This window comes from Hypanus sabinus, chromosome 15 (genome assembly GCF_030144855.1).
Source record: "Hypanus sabinus isolate sHypSab1 chromosome 15, sHypSab1.hap1, whole genome shotgun sequence".
NCBI lineage: Eukaryota > Metazoa > Chordata > Chondrichthyes > Myliobatiformes > Dasyatidae > Hypanus > Hypanus sabinus.
The window spans coordinates 54,868,972-54,883,510 of NC_082720.1; the positions used below are offsets into that span (position 1 = coordinate 54,868,972).

At 44.1% G+C, this 14,539-nt stretch overlaps 1 protein-coding gene across 1 annotated transcript in view; it reads left to right on the forward strand.

Moving 5' to 3' along the window:
* Positions 1-4,254, forward strand: part of ik (IK cytokine) — a 57,238-nt gene extending 52,984 nt beyond the window's left edge. Inside the window, exons 19-20 of the mRNA XM_059990439.1 lie at positions 1,766-1,800; positions 3,869-4,254. Coding sequence (XP_059846422.1) covers positions 1,766-1,800; positions 3,869-3,896 — 63 coding nt within the window. The 3' untranslated portion in view covers positions 3,897-4,254. The remainder of the gene's footprint in view (positions 1-1,765; positions 1,801-3,868) is intronic.
* Positions 4,255-14,539: the final 10,285 nt, after the last annotated feature.

Here is a 14,539-nt window from a genome sequence, read left to right on the forward strand (position 1 = left end):
TGCAGATCGCTGCGAGGTGGGTAGGAGTGGCAAATGTCAGCTCAGTTGCCACATTTCTCCTCACAATGGCAGCATCCTGCAGAGCCACCCACAACACTGAAAACAGAAACTGCTGAAACCCTTACCAGATCATGCAGCTATGGAGAGGGCAACAGAACTGACCTTCCTGATCAATGTCCTGGCGTTAATAAAACATGACCTCTGTTCTCTACAGTTGAGAAGTGGATACTGGTGAAAATAAAGCAGTATATTGGTTTATTATTGTCACATGTTCTGAGATGTAGTGAAAAGTTTGTCTTGCATACTGTCCATTCAGATCAGATCCGTAGAGTTGGTGGTGAGGAAGGCAAATGCAATGTTAGCATTCATTTCAAGGGGACTAGAATATAAAAGCAAGGATATAATATTGAAGGTTTATAAAGTACCAGTGAGGCCTCACTTGGGGTATTGTGAGCAGTTTTGGGCCTCTTATCTGAGAAAGGATGTGCTGATGCTGGAGAGGGGTCAAAGGAGATTTACTAAAATGATTCCAGGATTTAATGGCTTGTCATATGAAGATTGTTTAATGGCTCTGGGACTGTATTCACTAGAATTCGGAATAATGAGGGACCTAATTGAAACCTATTGAATGGTGAAAGGCTTCGTTAGAGTGGATGTGGAGAGGTTGTTTCCTATGTCTAGGACTAGAGGACACAGCCTCAGAATAGAGGAGCGTCCTTTTCAAATGGAGGTGAGGAGGAAATTCTTTAGCCAGAGAGTGGTGAAGCTCTGGAATTTATTGCCACAGATGGTTGTGGAGGTCAAGTCATTGGGTATATTTAAGGCAGAGATTGATAAGATTCTTGATTGGCCAGGGCAAGAAGGGATAAGGGAGAAAGCAGTAGACTGGGTTGGAGAGGGAAAATGGATCAGCCATGATGAAATGGCGGAGCAGACTCTAAGAGCCTAATGGCCTGATTCTGCTCCTGTATCTTATTATCTAAATCACTACACAGTGCATGGAGGTAGAACAAGGTAAAACAATAACAGAATGCAGAATAAAGTGTTAGAGTTACCGAGAAAGTACAGTGCAGGCAGACAATAAAGTGCAAGATCATAACGAGATAGATTGTGAAGTCAAGGGTCCATCTTCTACAAATGGACCATCTTATAACAGTGGGATTGAAGCTGTCCTTGAGCCTGGTTGTACTAGCTCTTGTATCTTCTGCACGATGCGAGTGAAGAAAATTACCAGGGTTGGAGGGGCCTTTGATTAACATGGCTGCTTTACTGAGGCAGTGACAAGTATAGACGGAGTCCATGGAGTGGAAGCTGGTTTCTGTGATGCATTGAGCTGTGTCCACAACCATCTGCAGTTCCTTGCAGTCACTGGCAAAACAATTGCTAAATCGTGGCACAATACATCTAGACAAATACCAATATAGTATGTTCATTTTAAAACATGGTGAGGGTCAAAATCTCTTTCACCTTCTGAGGAAAAGGGCACGGGTAAGCTTTCTTGGCTTCTATTAGATGAAGCCTCAATTCAGGATGTTTTGCTCTAAAAGTACATGAGTCTATCTGTGATGCACTGAGAGTGAACAGGCCACATAAGGTACTTTAGAATTGAACATCGCTTAACCCCGTAGGGGAGCACCAAGTGAGTGGCAAATTGAATTTAACAATAAACTTCCTGATTCATGTCTCCGATATCTTTCTAATAATTTGTAGATGTGGATTAATGCAGTTTTTCAGATTGAATGTTCAATGGCTCTTTCTGTTTCAGATCATTGAAAAGAGAAAGAAGTTAGAGGCAGACGGGTAAGTGACGTCTTCTGTTTCAGTGTTCTGCATTGTACTAACTTAATTGTGACAGTTGTTAAGTATCTGGGAGTCTGGGCCAGGGACTCGTGGTTTAGCTCCAATCTCTGGGGCTGGGGACTTGAGGTTGGAGTCCTGATTTTGAGAGTCAGGGCCAGGGCTTGAGGTTTAGGACTGATGTCTGAAATTCTGAGGCTGGGGTTTGGAGGTTGGGATCCCGATGCCTGAGAGTCCGGGCCAGGGACTGGAAACTGAAAACACGGTGACTGAGAGTTTGAGCCAGGGCTGGAGGTGTAGGCCTGATGTCTGAGAGTCTGGGGCTGTGGACTGGAGGTTCTATATGTGCCCTGACCTGAGGTTGGAAGTGTGTGTGAGAGAGAGGGAGAAATGGAGCTTGTTTTGCTGCTGTTGGTGTTGCTACTAGTCTTGAACTGCTGAGCATTGTGGGTATGCTATGTAGGTACTGGAATGTGTGTCGACCCTTGCCATCCGCCCCCCCCCCCCCCCCCAACCCCCCAGCACATCCTTGCTGTGCTGGTTGTTAACGCAAATGGTGCATTTCACTATTTCTCAATATATATGTGATTAATAAATCTGAATTTAGATTAATGAATCTAAATCTGAAACATGGGGCCACAGTAGCATAGCGGTTCTCTCAGGGTTTTTCAGCGTTCCGAGTTCAAATCCCAAACCATCTGTAAGGTCTCTATGTCCTCCCTGTGAAAGGAATGGGTTTTCCCCGACTGCTCCAATTTCCTCCCAGAGTCCAAATGCATACTGGGTAAATTAATTTCTCATTGCAAGTTGTTCTGTGATCAGGTTAGGGTTAATCAGGTTTGTCAGGGGTTGCTGGGCAGGAAGGCCCGACTCCATGCTGTGTCACTAAAGTAAATAAATAACAGTCTTTCTCAACACTCCAGAGAATCTTTCAGCCAGTAAAACAGCTTTCTCAGTGTACTACTTTTTATCGTAGGAAACATAACTGTCATACAGGAAGTATGTGGAGGTTTTGGAGAAGCTGCAGGAGGTTTATTGGGATGCTGCCCAGGTTAGGGGTGTGATAGAGAGGATGGCGTCTGAAACAGACTGCCAGCGGGGTGATGGGAACAGAGACGATAGTGGTGTTTATAAGGCTGTTGGACACATGTAGGGAATGGAGGGATATGGATAATGTACTCGCAGTTATCTAGCTTAGTGCCTTGTGACACATCGGGGGCTTGTCCTGTCCACTCTAGGGCAGGTCACTCACCTTTGGTCCCACCGGACCTCAGCTGTCACCTGTGGCTCCAGGTAGCTGTTTGCATGCGACAGCAGCCACACCCTGGTTGCTTCGACAGATGGGCTAAACCAGATGAGGGCAACCAATGAGCAGACATGCCTGTCCTAACCTACGAAGTCAGCTCCGGCAGACTGGGTGGATGTGACCTGTAGTGAGATCCAACGGCCAGGAAGGCGGCTCTGCAATGCTCCGTGGAGAGCGAAAGGCATGACAAGGCACTGAAGATGCCATGGTCATCCACTGCAACCAAGACCCCGGTTGCAATGACTACTAGTGCCACTGGACCTGGAGTTCTGAGGTCAAGGGGTCAATTTTTGTATACGTCACCATATACAACCCTGAGATTCATTTTCTTGCAGGCATTCATGGTAAGTACAAAGAAACACGATAGAATCAATGAAAAACTGCAAAACAACTAGTTGTTCAGTCAATCAATGTGCAAAAGTCAACACACTGTGCAAATACAAAAAGAAAAAAAACAAACAAAATAATAACAATAAATATTGAGGACATGAGATGAGGAGTCCTTGAAAGTGACTTCATAGATTGTGGGAACAGTTCAGTGCCAGGGTGAGTGAAGTTATCTCCTTTGGTTCAACAGCCTGATGGTTGAGGGATAATAACTATTCCTGGTTCCTGTACCTCCTTCCTGATGGCTGCTGCAAGAGAGCATGGGCTGGATGGTGGGGGTCTCATAGATGCTATTTTCCTGTGCCAGTATTTCATGTAGATGTGCACAATCTCTTACGTTTATGTGAAACTTAATTCTTCCATTTGTTGTTTCAACAGTGTCGAGGTGAAGAGACCCAAGTACTGAGTAGCAGAGCAGAGAGACATCAACTGTTCATACATTCATGATGCTGATTGCTTGTTGGCGCTGAATTGTGTGCGTGACCTGTCCCAAATAATTTGTAGTCATCATCATCACAATGTAGAACATTTGAAGAACCCTCACACAGTTTGTGTTGATTGGCACATCTTTATTTTGAAACCTCCTGATGACTTTTAAGCTGAAGTTGAATGTTTGACAGGGTGTGAGATGGAGGAGGGATCTGTGAATGAGTTTGAATTGACTGTGGAAGCTTAGATTTCCTCACATTTATATTCTGGTCTTTGTGAATGGTAGTGAAAAGCTTCAAACGATTAAATTTCCTGAGATATTTAATAGATTTAGACACCTGTGCTGTGTGGTTCATTCGTGTTGTGAGGAGAGACTCAAGTTCAAGTTCACTGTCATCTGACTGTTCGTATATATAACTAAAAGAAACGACATTCCCCTGGTCTATGGTGCACCTACATAATGTAAATCTCACACACCGCATAAACCAAAACACTATACTATAACTAAGTTAATAGACAAAATGGGTGCCATGGTAGCGTAGTAGTTGAGCCAAGGTTATTACAGCTGTGTGTCGGAGTTCAATACCGGTGTCCTCTGGAAGGAGTGGAATGTGGAATAGCTTCTTTCCAGGTGTTGCGATTTCCTCCCACATTCCAAACACATGCCGGTTAGTGTAGGGTACTGTGGATCCAAGGGCCTATTCTGTGTTGTATCCCTAAATAATTAAATTCAAAAAGCATGTAGTGCAGAGCCCAGATAAACAATGAACAGCTTGCTGTCCTAGTGATGAGACCTCCGTCCTGGCAGGGAGCATCAGAGCCTGAGGGAAGAAGCTGTTACCCAGTCCTGATGATCCTGTCCCTCCGTCCTGGCGGTTGCAGGTCAGAGAGATTATTGGACGGGTGATGGGAATCCTCAACAATGCTTTGGGCCCTTTCTCTGCAACGCTGTTGGTAAATGTCACAACTAGGGGGGTGGGGACTCTAACTATTAAACACCCCCTTTGCACTTACAGGATATTACGTTCAGCATTTGTGCAATTATTACTTATTCGATTTATGTGCAATTGTTTCCAAATAAATGCCAATTTGTGTTCAGGGCATGGTGCAGCTCTATAAAACCCTGGTTAGACCATACTTTTGTGCTGTATTATGTTAAGTTCTGGTTGCCTAATTATAGTAAGGATGTGGAAGCTTTAGGGGGGGTTCCAGAGGACATTGACCAGGATGCTGCCTGGATTGGAGACGTGTCTTTTGAAGATAGGTTGAGTGAGCTGGGGCTTCTCTCTGTGGAGTGTAGAAGGATGAGAGGTGATATCATAGAATTGTACGATATTAGGAGGCATAGATGAAATGAACAGGCAGACTTTTTCCCAGGGCAGAAATGGCTAACGTACTCGTTAAAGTTTAGAAGAATGGTGGAGGGGGGGGTGGGATCTGATTGAAACCTATCTAGTATTGAAAAGCATAGATAGAGTGATAGAGAGGATGTTTCCAATGGTGAGGGGTCTAGGACCAGAGGTCACAGCCTCAGAATAGAGGGATGTCCATTTAGAACAGATATGAGGGGGCTCTTTAGCCAGAGGGTGGTGAATCTGTGGAATTCATTGCCACAGACAGCTGTGTAGGCCAAGTCATTGGGGATATTTAAAGTGGAGGTTGATATGTTCTTGATTAATCAGGGTGTCAAAGTGGTAAGTAGATAGGAGGGGAGAAGACAGGAGAATGAGGTTGAGAGGGATAATAAATCAGCCATGATGGAATAGTGGAGCAGACTCAATGGGCCAGAGGCCTAATTCTGTTCCTGTGTCATGTGGCCTAATACACTTAAATCAAAGTCAATGTTGAGTTTATTCTCACACATTCCGTCCATATCTGCACAAGTGCAATGAAAAACTTACTTGCAGCAATGTCACAGGCACAGAGCATCAAAAAGGCAATTATGATTTGATCACATATACAATGACACAAGAAATTGCGGAGTGACCCGATTATTAAAAGGGGCACAGACAGAATAAAAGCATACAGTCAGAAGATTTCTTTCTTTGAACCCGAAACAACAGGAGTAGGAATCAGCCCCTCAGCCCTTCTGGGTTGTCCTCAATAAGTATGATATGGCAGTCTCGATATCAACACTTCATTTCTTGTCATCCTTCAGAAGTGAATTAGCAGCTGTTTTAAACTATCATCTGTAGTGTAAGTTTAACCAATCTCTTTAACAGTTGCGTAGCAGCTAGCACAACATTTTAAAGTACCAGCGACTTTGGTTCAGCTCCCGCTGCTGTCTGTAAGGAGTTTGTGACTGGGTGGGTTTCCTCCCATGGTCCAGATACAGCTCATGCTGTGTCTCTACTTCAGATAGAAACTACCAGTCTGATAAAGCAGGCACTCACTGTGCACCCCTGGTTTGTCCATTGAGAACAGCGCTTTGCAGTGGGAAATCAGATGGAACAAGCACACTTTACATGGCTTATCCCACACTGCAGACTTTGTTGATGTTATTAATACCTCCAAACTGACCCAGGGCACAGTGAACTGTTGGTCTTTCTTTTATTCTGTTCTATTTATTTATTTAGAATTACAGCACAGAACAGGCACTTCCGGCCCTTGAGCTGCACCACCCAGTAACCCACCGATTTAACCCTAGCCTGACCTTTGGATAATTTACAATGCCAACTAACCTACTAACTGATACATCTTTGAACTATGGGAGGAAACTGGAGCACCCAGAGGAAACCCACATGCACATTTCCACAATGAGGATGTACAAACCCCTTACGGAGGACACAGGGATTCAACCCTGAATTTGGATGCCGTGCTAACTGCTATGCCCTGCAAGAGGATCACAACCTTCATGTAGCTTGTGTGCCTCAATGACCCAGAGAGTTATGTTGGCTGGAGTCGGACTTTAACCTTTAGTTCTAGGTAGGGTCACCTGTGCCAAACAGGTCAAAGGGGAGGGGGACAGATTAAGAGTAATCCACTAATCCTCCAGGTTTGGGGGTTCAGCTGGGGGCTAACAACCCTGACTGGAAAAGCAAAGCTGTTATGCAAAGAGCAATGATGAATCCTACATCTGAGTATGATGGTATTCCTGCGTCTCCACTCAGGACAGTCGTGAAAACCGAGAGGAAGCTGCTGACACAAGGAAGCCATGAAAACCACCAGAGATAGAAGACCTTCATTGTTGCCCTAAACGTCAGTGGCATAAGTGGCAAAAGAGAGAGAGAACTGCTATGTTACCACAGTACCCTATTTTTTTTTGCATTTGCCTCTAGTACCCTGCTATATGGGGTCCTCTATTAGTTGGAAGCTAATAGTGTGTACAGTCATTGTTCTCTTGAAGACCTAGGTTCCCCACACTGCCATTTGTGGTGGTGATGGGGAAGATGATTACATTTTCTCGAACTCAGGCTGGGTTTGTGTACATTCAAAAGCAAAGTCAAACGTCATTCCCTCTCTCGGAGCCATATTCACTTTTGCCTGATTGCCTTGCATTTTTCCATCATTCCCTGCTATATGTCATCCATTCGCTTCCAGATATTAGAACATCTTGTATAACAGAGAACTACAAAAAACACAAAGTAATCGGTCAAAAAGTGAAAATGTTTGCTTTATTTGTCACATGTACATCGAAACATACAGTGAACTGCATTGTTTGCTTCAAATCAAATCTGCAAAGATTAAGCTGGGGTTAGCCCACAAGTATCACCAACACAGCTTGCCAACAGCTTACTAACCCTCACCTGGATGCCTTTGAAATGTGGGAGGCAACCTACACATTCTAGGAAGAATGTACAAACTCCTTACAACCAGTGGTGGGAATTGAACCACAGTTTTACAGCAGTCAGTGTAAAGCAATACACTAACCACTACATTGCCACATCGCTACCAGATCTCCCTATGACCCCAGCATCCAGGACATCTTCAAGGAGCAATGCCTCAAAAAGGTGGCATCCATCATTAAAGACCCTATCACCCAGGACGTGCCCTCTTCTCATTGCCACCATCAGGGTGGAGGTACAGGAACCTGAAGACACTTGCTCAATTCAGGAATAGCTTCTTCCCCTCTGACATAACCATATAACAATTACAGCACAGAAATAGGCCATTTCGGCCCTTCTAGTCCGTGCTGAATGCTTACTCTCACCTAATCCCACCAACCTGCACTCAGCCCATAACCCTCCATTCCTTTCTTGTCCATATACCTATCCAATTTTACTTTAAATGACAATATCGAACCTGCCTCTACTACTTCTACTGGAAGCTCGTTCCACACAGCTACCAGTCTCTGAGTAAAGAAGTTCCCCCTCATGCTACCCCTAAGCTTTTGCCCCCTAACTCTCAACTCATGTCCTCTTGTTTGAATCTCCCCTACTCTCAATGGAAAAAGCCTATCCACCTCAACTCTATCTATCCCCCTCATAATTTTAAATACCTCTATCAAGTCCCCCCTCAACCTTATGCACTCCAAAGAATAAAGACCTAACTTGTTCAACCTTTCTCTGTAACTTAGGTGCTGAAACCCAGGTAACATTCTAGTAAATCTTCTCTGTACTCTCTCTACTTTGTGGACATCTTTCCTAAAATTCGGTGACCAAAATTGTACACAATACTCCAAATTATCTGATCAGAATCAGGTTTATTATTATGATGTCGTAAAATATATTGTTTTGCTGCAGCAGTTCAATGCAGTAGAAAAAAATAATATAAATTACAATAAGAAATATACAAGAAGTAAATAAATAGTGCAAAATGAGAGAAAAGTGTGTTTGTGAGTTCATTGTCCATTCAGAAATCTGATGGCAGAGGGGAAGAAGCTGTTCCTGAAACATTGAATGTGTGTCTTCAGGCTCCTGTACCTCCTCCCTGATGGTCGCAATGAGAAGAGGGCATGTCCTGGGTGATGGGGTCCTTAATGATGGATCTTGCTTTTTTGAGGCATTACCTTTTGAAGGTGTCCTTGATGCTGGGAAGGCAGGTGCCCATGAATGAGTTTAAAATCTTCTGCAACTTTTTCCAATCCTGTGCCGTGGTCCCTCCATACCAGGTGGTGATGCAACCAGTCAGCAGGCTCTCCACAGTACAGCTGTAGAAACTTTCTAGAGTCTTTGGTGACTTACCAACTGTTCCTGAACTCCTAATGAAGTATAGCTGCAGGTGAACCATCTTTAAGCTGAGTCGCTAAATAAATAAACCATTGTATCAGTATGTTGGTCCCAGGAAAGACCTTCAGAGATGTTGACATGGAGGATGTTGAAGCAGCTCCCCCTTTCCCTCAGTGAGCTCTACTGTGTGTTCCTCCACATTCAATTCCTTGGTCTTGCTAATGTTGAGTGCAAGGTTTTCAGTTTAAGGTGGTGCTGGTGAGGCACAACGACAACTCACTGGCAGCAAAACAACTATTAATTACTTTGTTAATCACACTTTTTCTGGTAAATGATGACTGCAATCAGGAGCCTGTAACTTCCCTTTCGGAGTCGAGCTTGTGAACGGCCTATATATTCCGGCATTTTTGCGGTGAACTGAAAACTGGAAGGTGTGGGATGATCGGGGCCTGGCACTGAGGCTGCAGGGCCCAGGAGTGGGAAATGAGCCAATGGTTGGCTGCTGGAGGCAATTTGAAGCAGCAGAACCAAGGCAGCAGGGCCCAGGGTCCGAGAGTGAGGAATGAGCTGAGGTTTAAGCACTAGGCCAATTGATAAGGTCAGGGTGTCAGGGCCAGAGGCAAGGCACGGGCTGGTGTTGAGCTCACTGCTCTGTGGAGTTTACTCATCTCTGTGCAGAACTGAGGCTGTGGCCTGCAACTTAACGGGCTCCTGGATCGACTGTAATGACGACTGGCTTTGTGGCTGTGGCCTCACTTTCGTGAACTTCACTTCTGAATGTTACTTGCTTACTTTAACTGTTTGCACAATTTTTTTCAACCCTCTGGGTGTCTCTTAATGAGTTTTTTTTTGGGGTTTCTTTGTTTTCTGACTGCCTGTTAGGCGACAAATCTCAAGGTTCTATATACAAGAGGTGATTGATAAGTTTGTGGCCTACAGTAGAAGGAGATGAGTTATACAGCTCTCGTTACATGCACATGCAGGTCAACTCTTTGAGTGATTATGCAGAAAGTTTGAACGTAATAACTCATCTCCTTCTACCTAAGGCCATGAACTTATCAATCACCCCTGATGTTATTAACTTCAAACTTTCTGCATAATCACTCGAAGAGTTGAACTGCATGTGCATGTAAACACAACTTAACCAGCTAATCTAACACACTGCTTTATGGAGGCGTCACCATCTGAGATTCTGCCAAAAAACAATGATGTCACTGTCAATTTGCTGTTTTTCAATCTTGTGAAATCTACCCTGAATCCAAAGAATTCTGGTAAATTTGAATCATTGAATCCTTTCTTTATGACTCCATAGGACACAAAGGCAGGTATGGCAAACCTGTTGCCCAAAGTGGTGATAATCTTCAAAACGTTTCTCTCATGTGCCATGTAATATCGAGCAGAGATGATCATTGATTGATTAATTAGTAAAAAAGTTATCTTTTTTATGGAAAAAATGTGAGTCCGGTTGCTTATTTGCTGTTTACTGTCAACGTTAGCATGCAGCGTGGCGATATATCTCTATCAAAGGAGGTGTAAGGCGCTCCTTCCCCCCACTAGCCTGCAGGTCGCCCTTGGACAAGGTGCAGCACCCGCTTAGCCCCCAATCGGGGTCACGTGAAGCCATGGGAGCGGGTGATGGATGGTCGTATGAGCAGCTGGTGCAGATCACAAGTCCTGGTTCTACAACCACTGATGATAGACAGCCTATCTCTGAAGAGTATTGATAATGGCTGGGGTCACCCGTTTTGTAAAGACACTGTCCAGAAGAAACCACTTCTGCAGAAAAATTTGCCCTGAACAATCATGGTCAGGGGAAGACCATCATCACACATAACGAACAAACAAACAGACAATGAAAGTATAACAGAGACAGAAATAAATCAAGCATTTAAAAAATCATTCAAAATTACTAATTTTAACCTATGAAGTATTCCAACCATCTAGTGCAGAGGGGTCAATGGACAGGATTGGAAAAAGATGCAGAGGGTTGTAAATACACAGGCACTACGCTCCCCACCAATGAGGACATCTTCAAAAGGTGATGCCTCAAAAAGGCAGCTTTCATCATTAAGGACCCCTTATATATAAATAACACTGTATATATTTATAGTAACAGACACAAACTGCAGGAGGAACTCAGTTGGTCAGGCAGCATCTATGGAGGGGAATAAACAGTCAACATTTTAGGCTGAGACCCTGCATCAGATCTGGAAAGGAATACATACAGTACTGTGCAAAAGTCTTAGGCACATACCTTTTGCACAGAACTGTAGTAATTTTATGTATTGCACTGTACTGCTGCCGCAAAAAACAAAAAATTTCATAACGTGAGTAATGATTCTGATTCTGATATGGGTCTCTGTTGTGGACTGAGAATGGGAAGGGAGCAGGGAGAGGGGAATCATGGTTGGGGAAAGGGGAAGGGAGAGGGGAGGGACATTCTGTAATGATCAACAAACCAGTTTTTTGGAATCAAATGACCTTGCCTGGTGAGTCTGGGCTGGGTGTGTCTGTACCCGTGCCATTCCCCAGCTCGGCACTCCTCTGCCACCTGTCTCACACCCCTCCCACGGCGCTCCACACTCACCATTCCCAACATCCTTTGCTTTGCTCCTGCCAGATTTACAAACCGTCACTATATGTGTGTCTTTTGCACAGTAATGTATTTATATAATGTGTATGTGCGTATATATAAAATTTATTTATTCATTTGTATTTCTTGGCGTAACTTATAGTAAATTTTATCTATTATACAGTGCTGCTGCCACAAAACAACAAATTTGATGACATATGTCATTGATAAACAAACCTAATTCTGAATTCCGCCCATCTCATTATAGAAAGGATGTGGAAGCTTTAGAGAGAGTGCAGAAGAGATGCTGCTTATGTTAGAGAGCAGGTCCTATGAAGATCTGTGGAGATGGACCACAAGATCCCTCTGTTCCTGCACACTGCCTGTAATGCTGTCATTAACCCTGCACTCTGCCTTCAGGGTTCGACCTTCCGCAATGAATCACTTCATACTTTTCCGGTTTGAACTCCCTTAAGTAGATGCAATTCCCGCTGCTGTCCATAAGGAATTTGTATGTTCCCCCTGTGACCGTGTGGGTTTCCTCTGGCTGCTTCCACAGTCCAAAGATGCACCAGCTAGAAGGTTAATTGAAGAAGCACTGTCAATGTTTCCTGATGAAGGGTCTCGGCCCGAAACGTCGACAGCGCTTCTCCTATAGATGCTGCCTGGCCTGCTGTGTTCCACCAGCATTTTGTGTGTGTTGTTGTTTGAATTTCCAGCATCTGCAGATTTCGGCGTGTTTGCTCCAGAAGGTTAATTGGTCATTTTAAATTGTCCCACGGTTAAGCTGGGGTTAAATAAAGGTTTGCTGGGTGGAATGGTTCAGAAGAGCCTGTTACATGCTCTATCTCAATACATAAATAATACAAATTAGGAGATCAACAGTTCATCTTTACAGAAAAAACCTATGATTTAATCTTTAGAACAGTGTCCTTGGACCTGGTGGGACGTGCTTTCAGGCTTTTGTATCTTCTGCCCGATGGTGGGGGGCGGGGTGAGAGAATGTCTGGGGTGGGTGGGGTCTTTAATTCTGCTGGCTGCTTTACTGAGACAGTGAGAAGTGTAGACAGAGTCCATGGAGGGGAGACTAGTTCCTGTGATGTGTCCACAACTCTCTGCAATTACTTGGTGTCTTGGACAGAGCAGTTACTGCACCAAGCTGTGATGTATGCAGATAGGGTGTTGTCTATGGATTAAAGCATCTATACTCTCGAACACTGGGACAGCAAAATGCATACATCAGAATGTTCTCTTTCAAATATAGCTCGGCATTCAATACCATCATCCCCTCAAAACCAATCAGTAAACTCCAGACCTTGGCCTCAATACCTCCTTGTGCAATTGGATCCTCAATTTCCTCACTGGCAGCAACATCTCCTGCACAATCTCCATCAGCACAGGAACACAATCTGTGTGCTTAGCCCCTGCTCTACTTGCTTTACACTTGTGACGGTGTGGCTAAGTGCAGCTCCAATGCAATATTCAAGTTTGCTGATTGCATTACCGTCGTTGGCTGAATCAAAAGTGGTGATGAATCAACATATTTTTCAGTGGAGACTGAAAATCTGCCTGAGTCGAGACACAACAACCTCTCACTCAATGTCAGCAAGACCAGGGAGCTGATTATTGACTTCAGGAGGAGGAAACCAGATGTCCATGAGCCAGTCCTCATTGGAGGATCAGAGGTGGAGAGGGTCAGGCAACTTTTAATTCCTCAGTGTTATCGGTTCAGAGGGTCTGTCCTGGGCAAGTACAAGTACAAAGAAAGCACAGCGTCTGCTTCCTCAGGAGTTTGCATAGTTTTGGCATGACAGTTAAAACTCTAACAAACTTATAAAGATGTGTGGTGGAAAGTGTATTGACTGGCTGCATCACAGCCTGGTGTGAAAACACCAATGCCCTCGAATGAAAAATCCTACAGAAAGTAGTGGATACACCTAGGTCCCTCACGGGTAAAGCCCTCCCCACCACTGGGCTCACCTACACAGAGTGCTGTCACAGAAAAGCAGCGTCCATCACCAGGGACACCCACCACCCAGGTCGCTCTCTTCTAACTGCTGCCATTAGAAAGAAGGTGCAGGGTCCTCGAGACTCACACCACCAGGTTTAGGAGCAGTTATTATCCCTCAACCATTAGGCTCTCGAATCAAAAGGGATAACTTCACTCAACCTCACTTGTCCCAGCACCGAGCTGTTCCCACAAACAATGAACTCACTTTCAAGATCTCTTCATTTTGCGTTCTTAATATTTATTGCATATTTATTTATTATTTGTTTCTTCTCGTATTTGCACATTTTGTTGTCTTTTGCACACTGGTTGAACAACCAAGTTGGTGTGATCTTTCACTGATTCTGTTTTGGTTTTTATTCTACAGATTTATTGAGTATGCCCACAAGAAAATGAATTTCAGGGTTTAATATGGTGACATATATGTTCTTGATTTTTAAAACATTATTATGAACTTTGAACTTCCATAACAGAAAACCTGTCTGGTTCTTTTACTCCCTGCAGAGAGGGCATCCAACAGCTGGCTTGGGGTTGGCCATTGAAGCTGGGTCTGGCCTTGTGGCCGGTTGCGTGGAATAATGAATTCACTGTCGATGTTGTGCTCAAAGCATCCTGAATAAAATCTTTGTTCCAGATGTTCCTCTCCCCTTCCCTGCTTGGAGAGAAACTTCAGACTCAGGCCCAAGAGACCCTTGAGCTATGCAAATATTCTGGTTGCCTGGGAAACAAGTCAACTTGATTCGGCAGTATGGAGTAACATCTGCCATTGATTAGTCACTCAGCAGGACGGCCTTGGAGAGAAAATTTCACAATTTGCAAATTAAGATCAACTTTAACTAGAGAAATAGTGTCAATATACTGGGCCCCCACTAACAGAAGGGAGTTGTGCTGACACAAAAGTGGCTGTGATGTCATACAGCAACAAAAAGGGC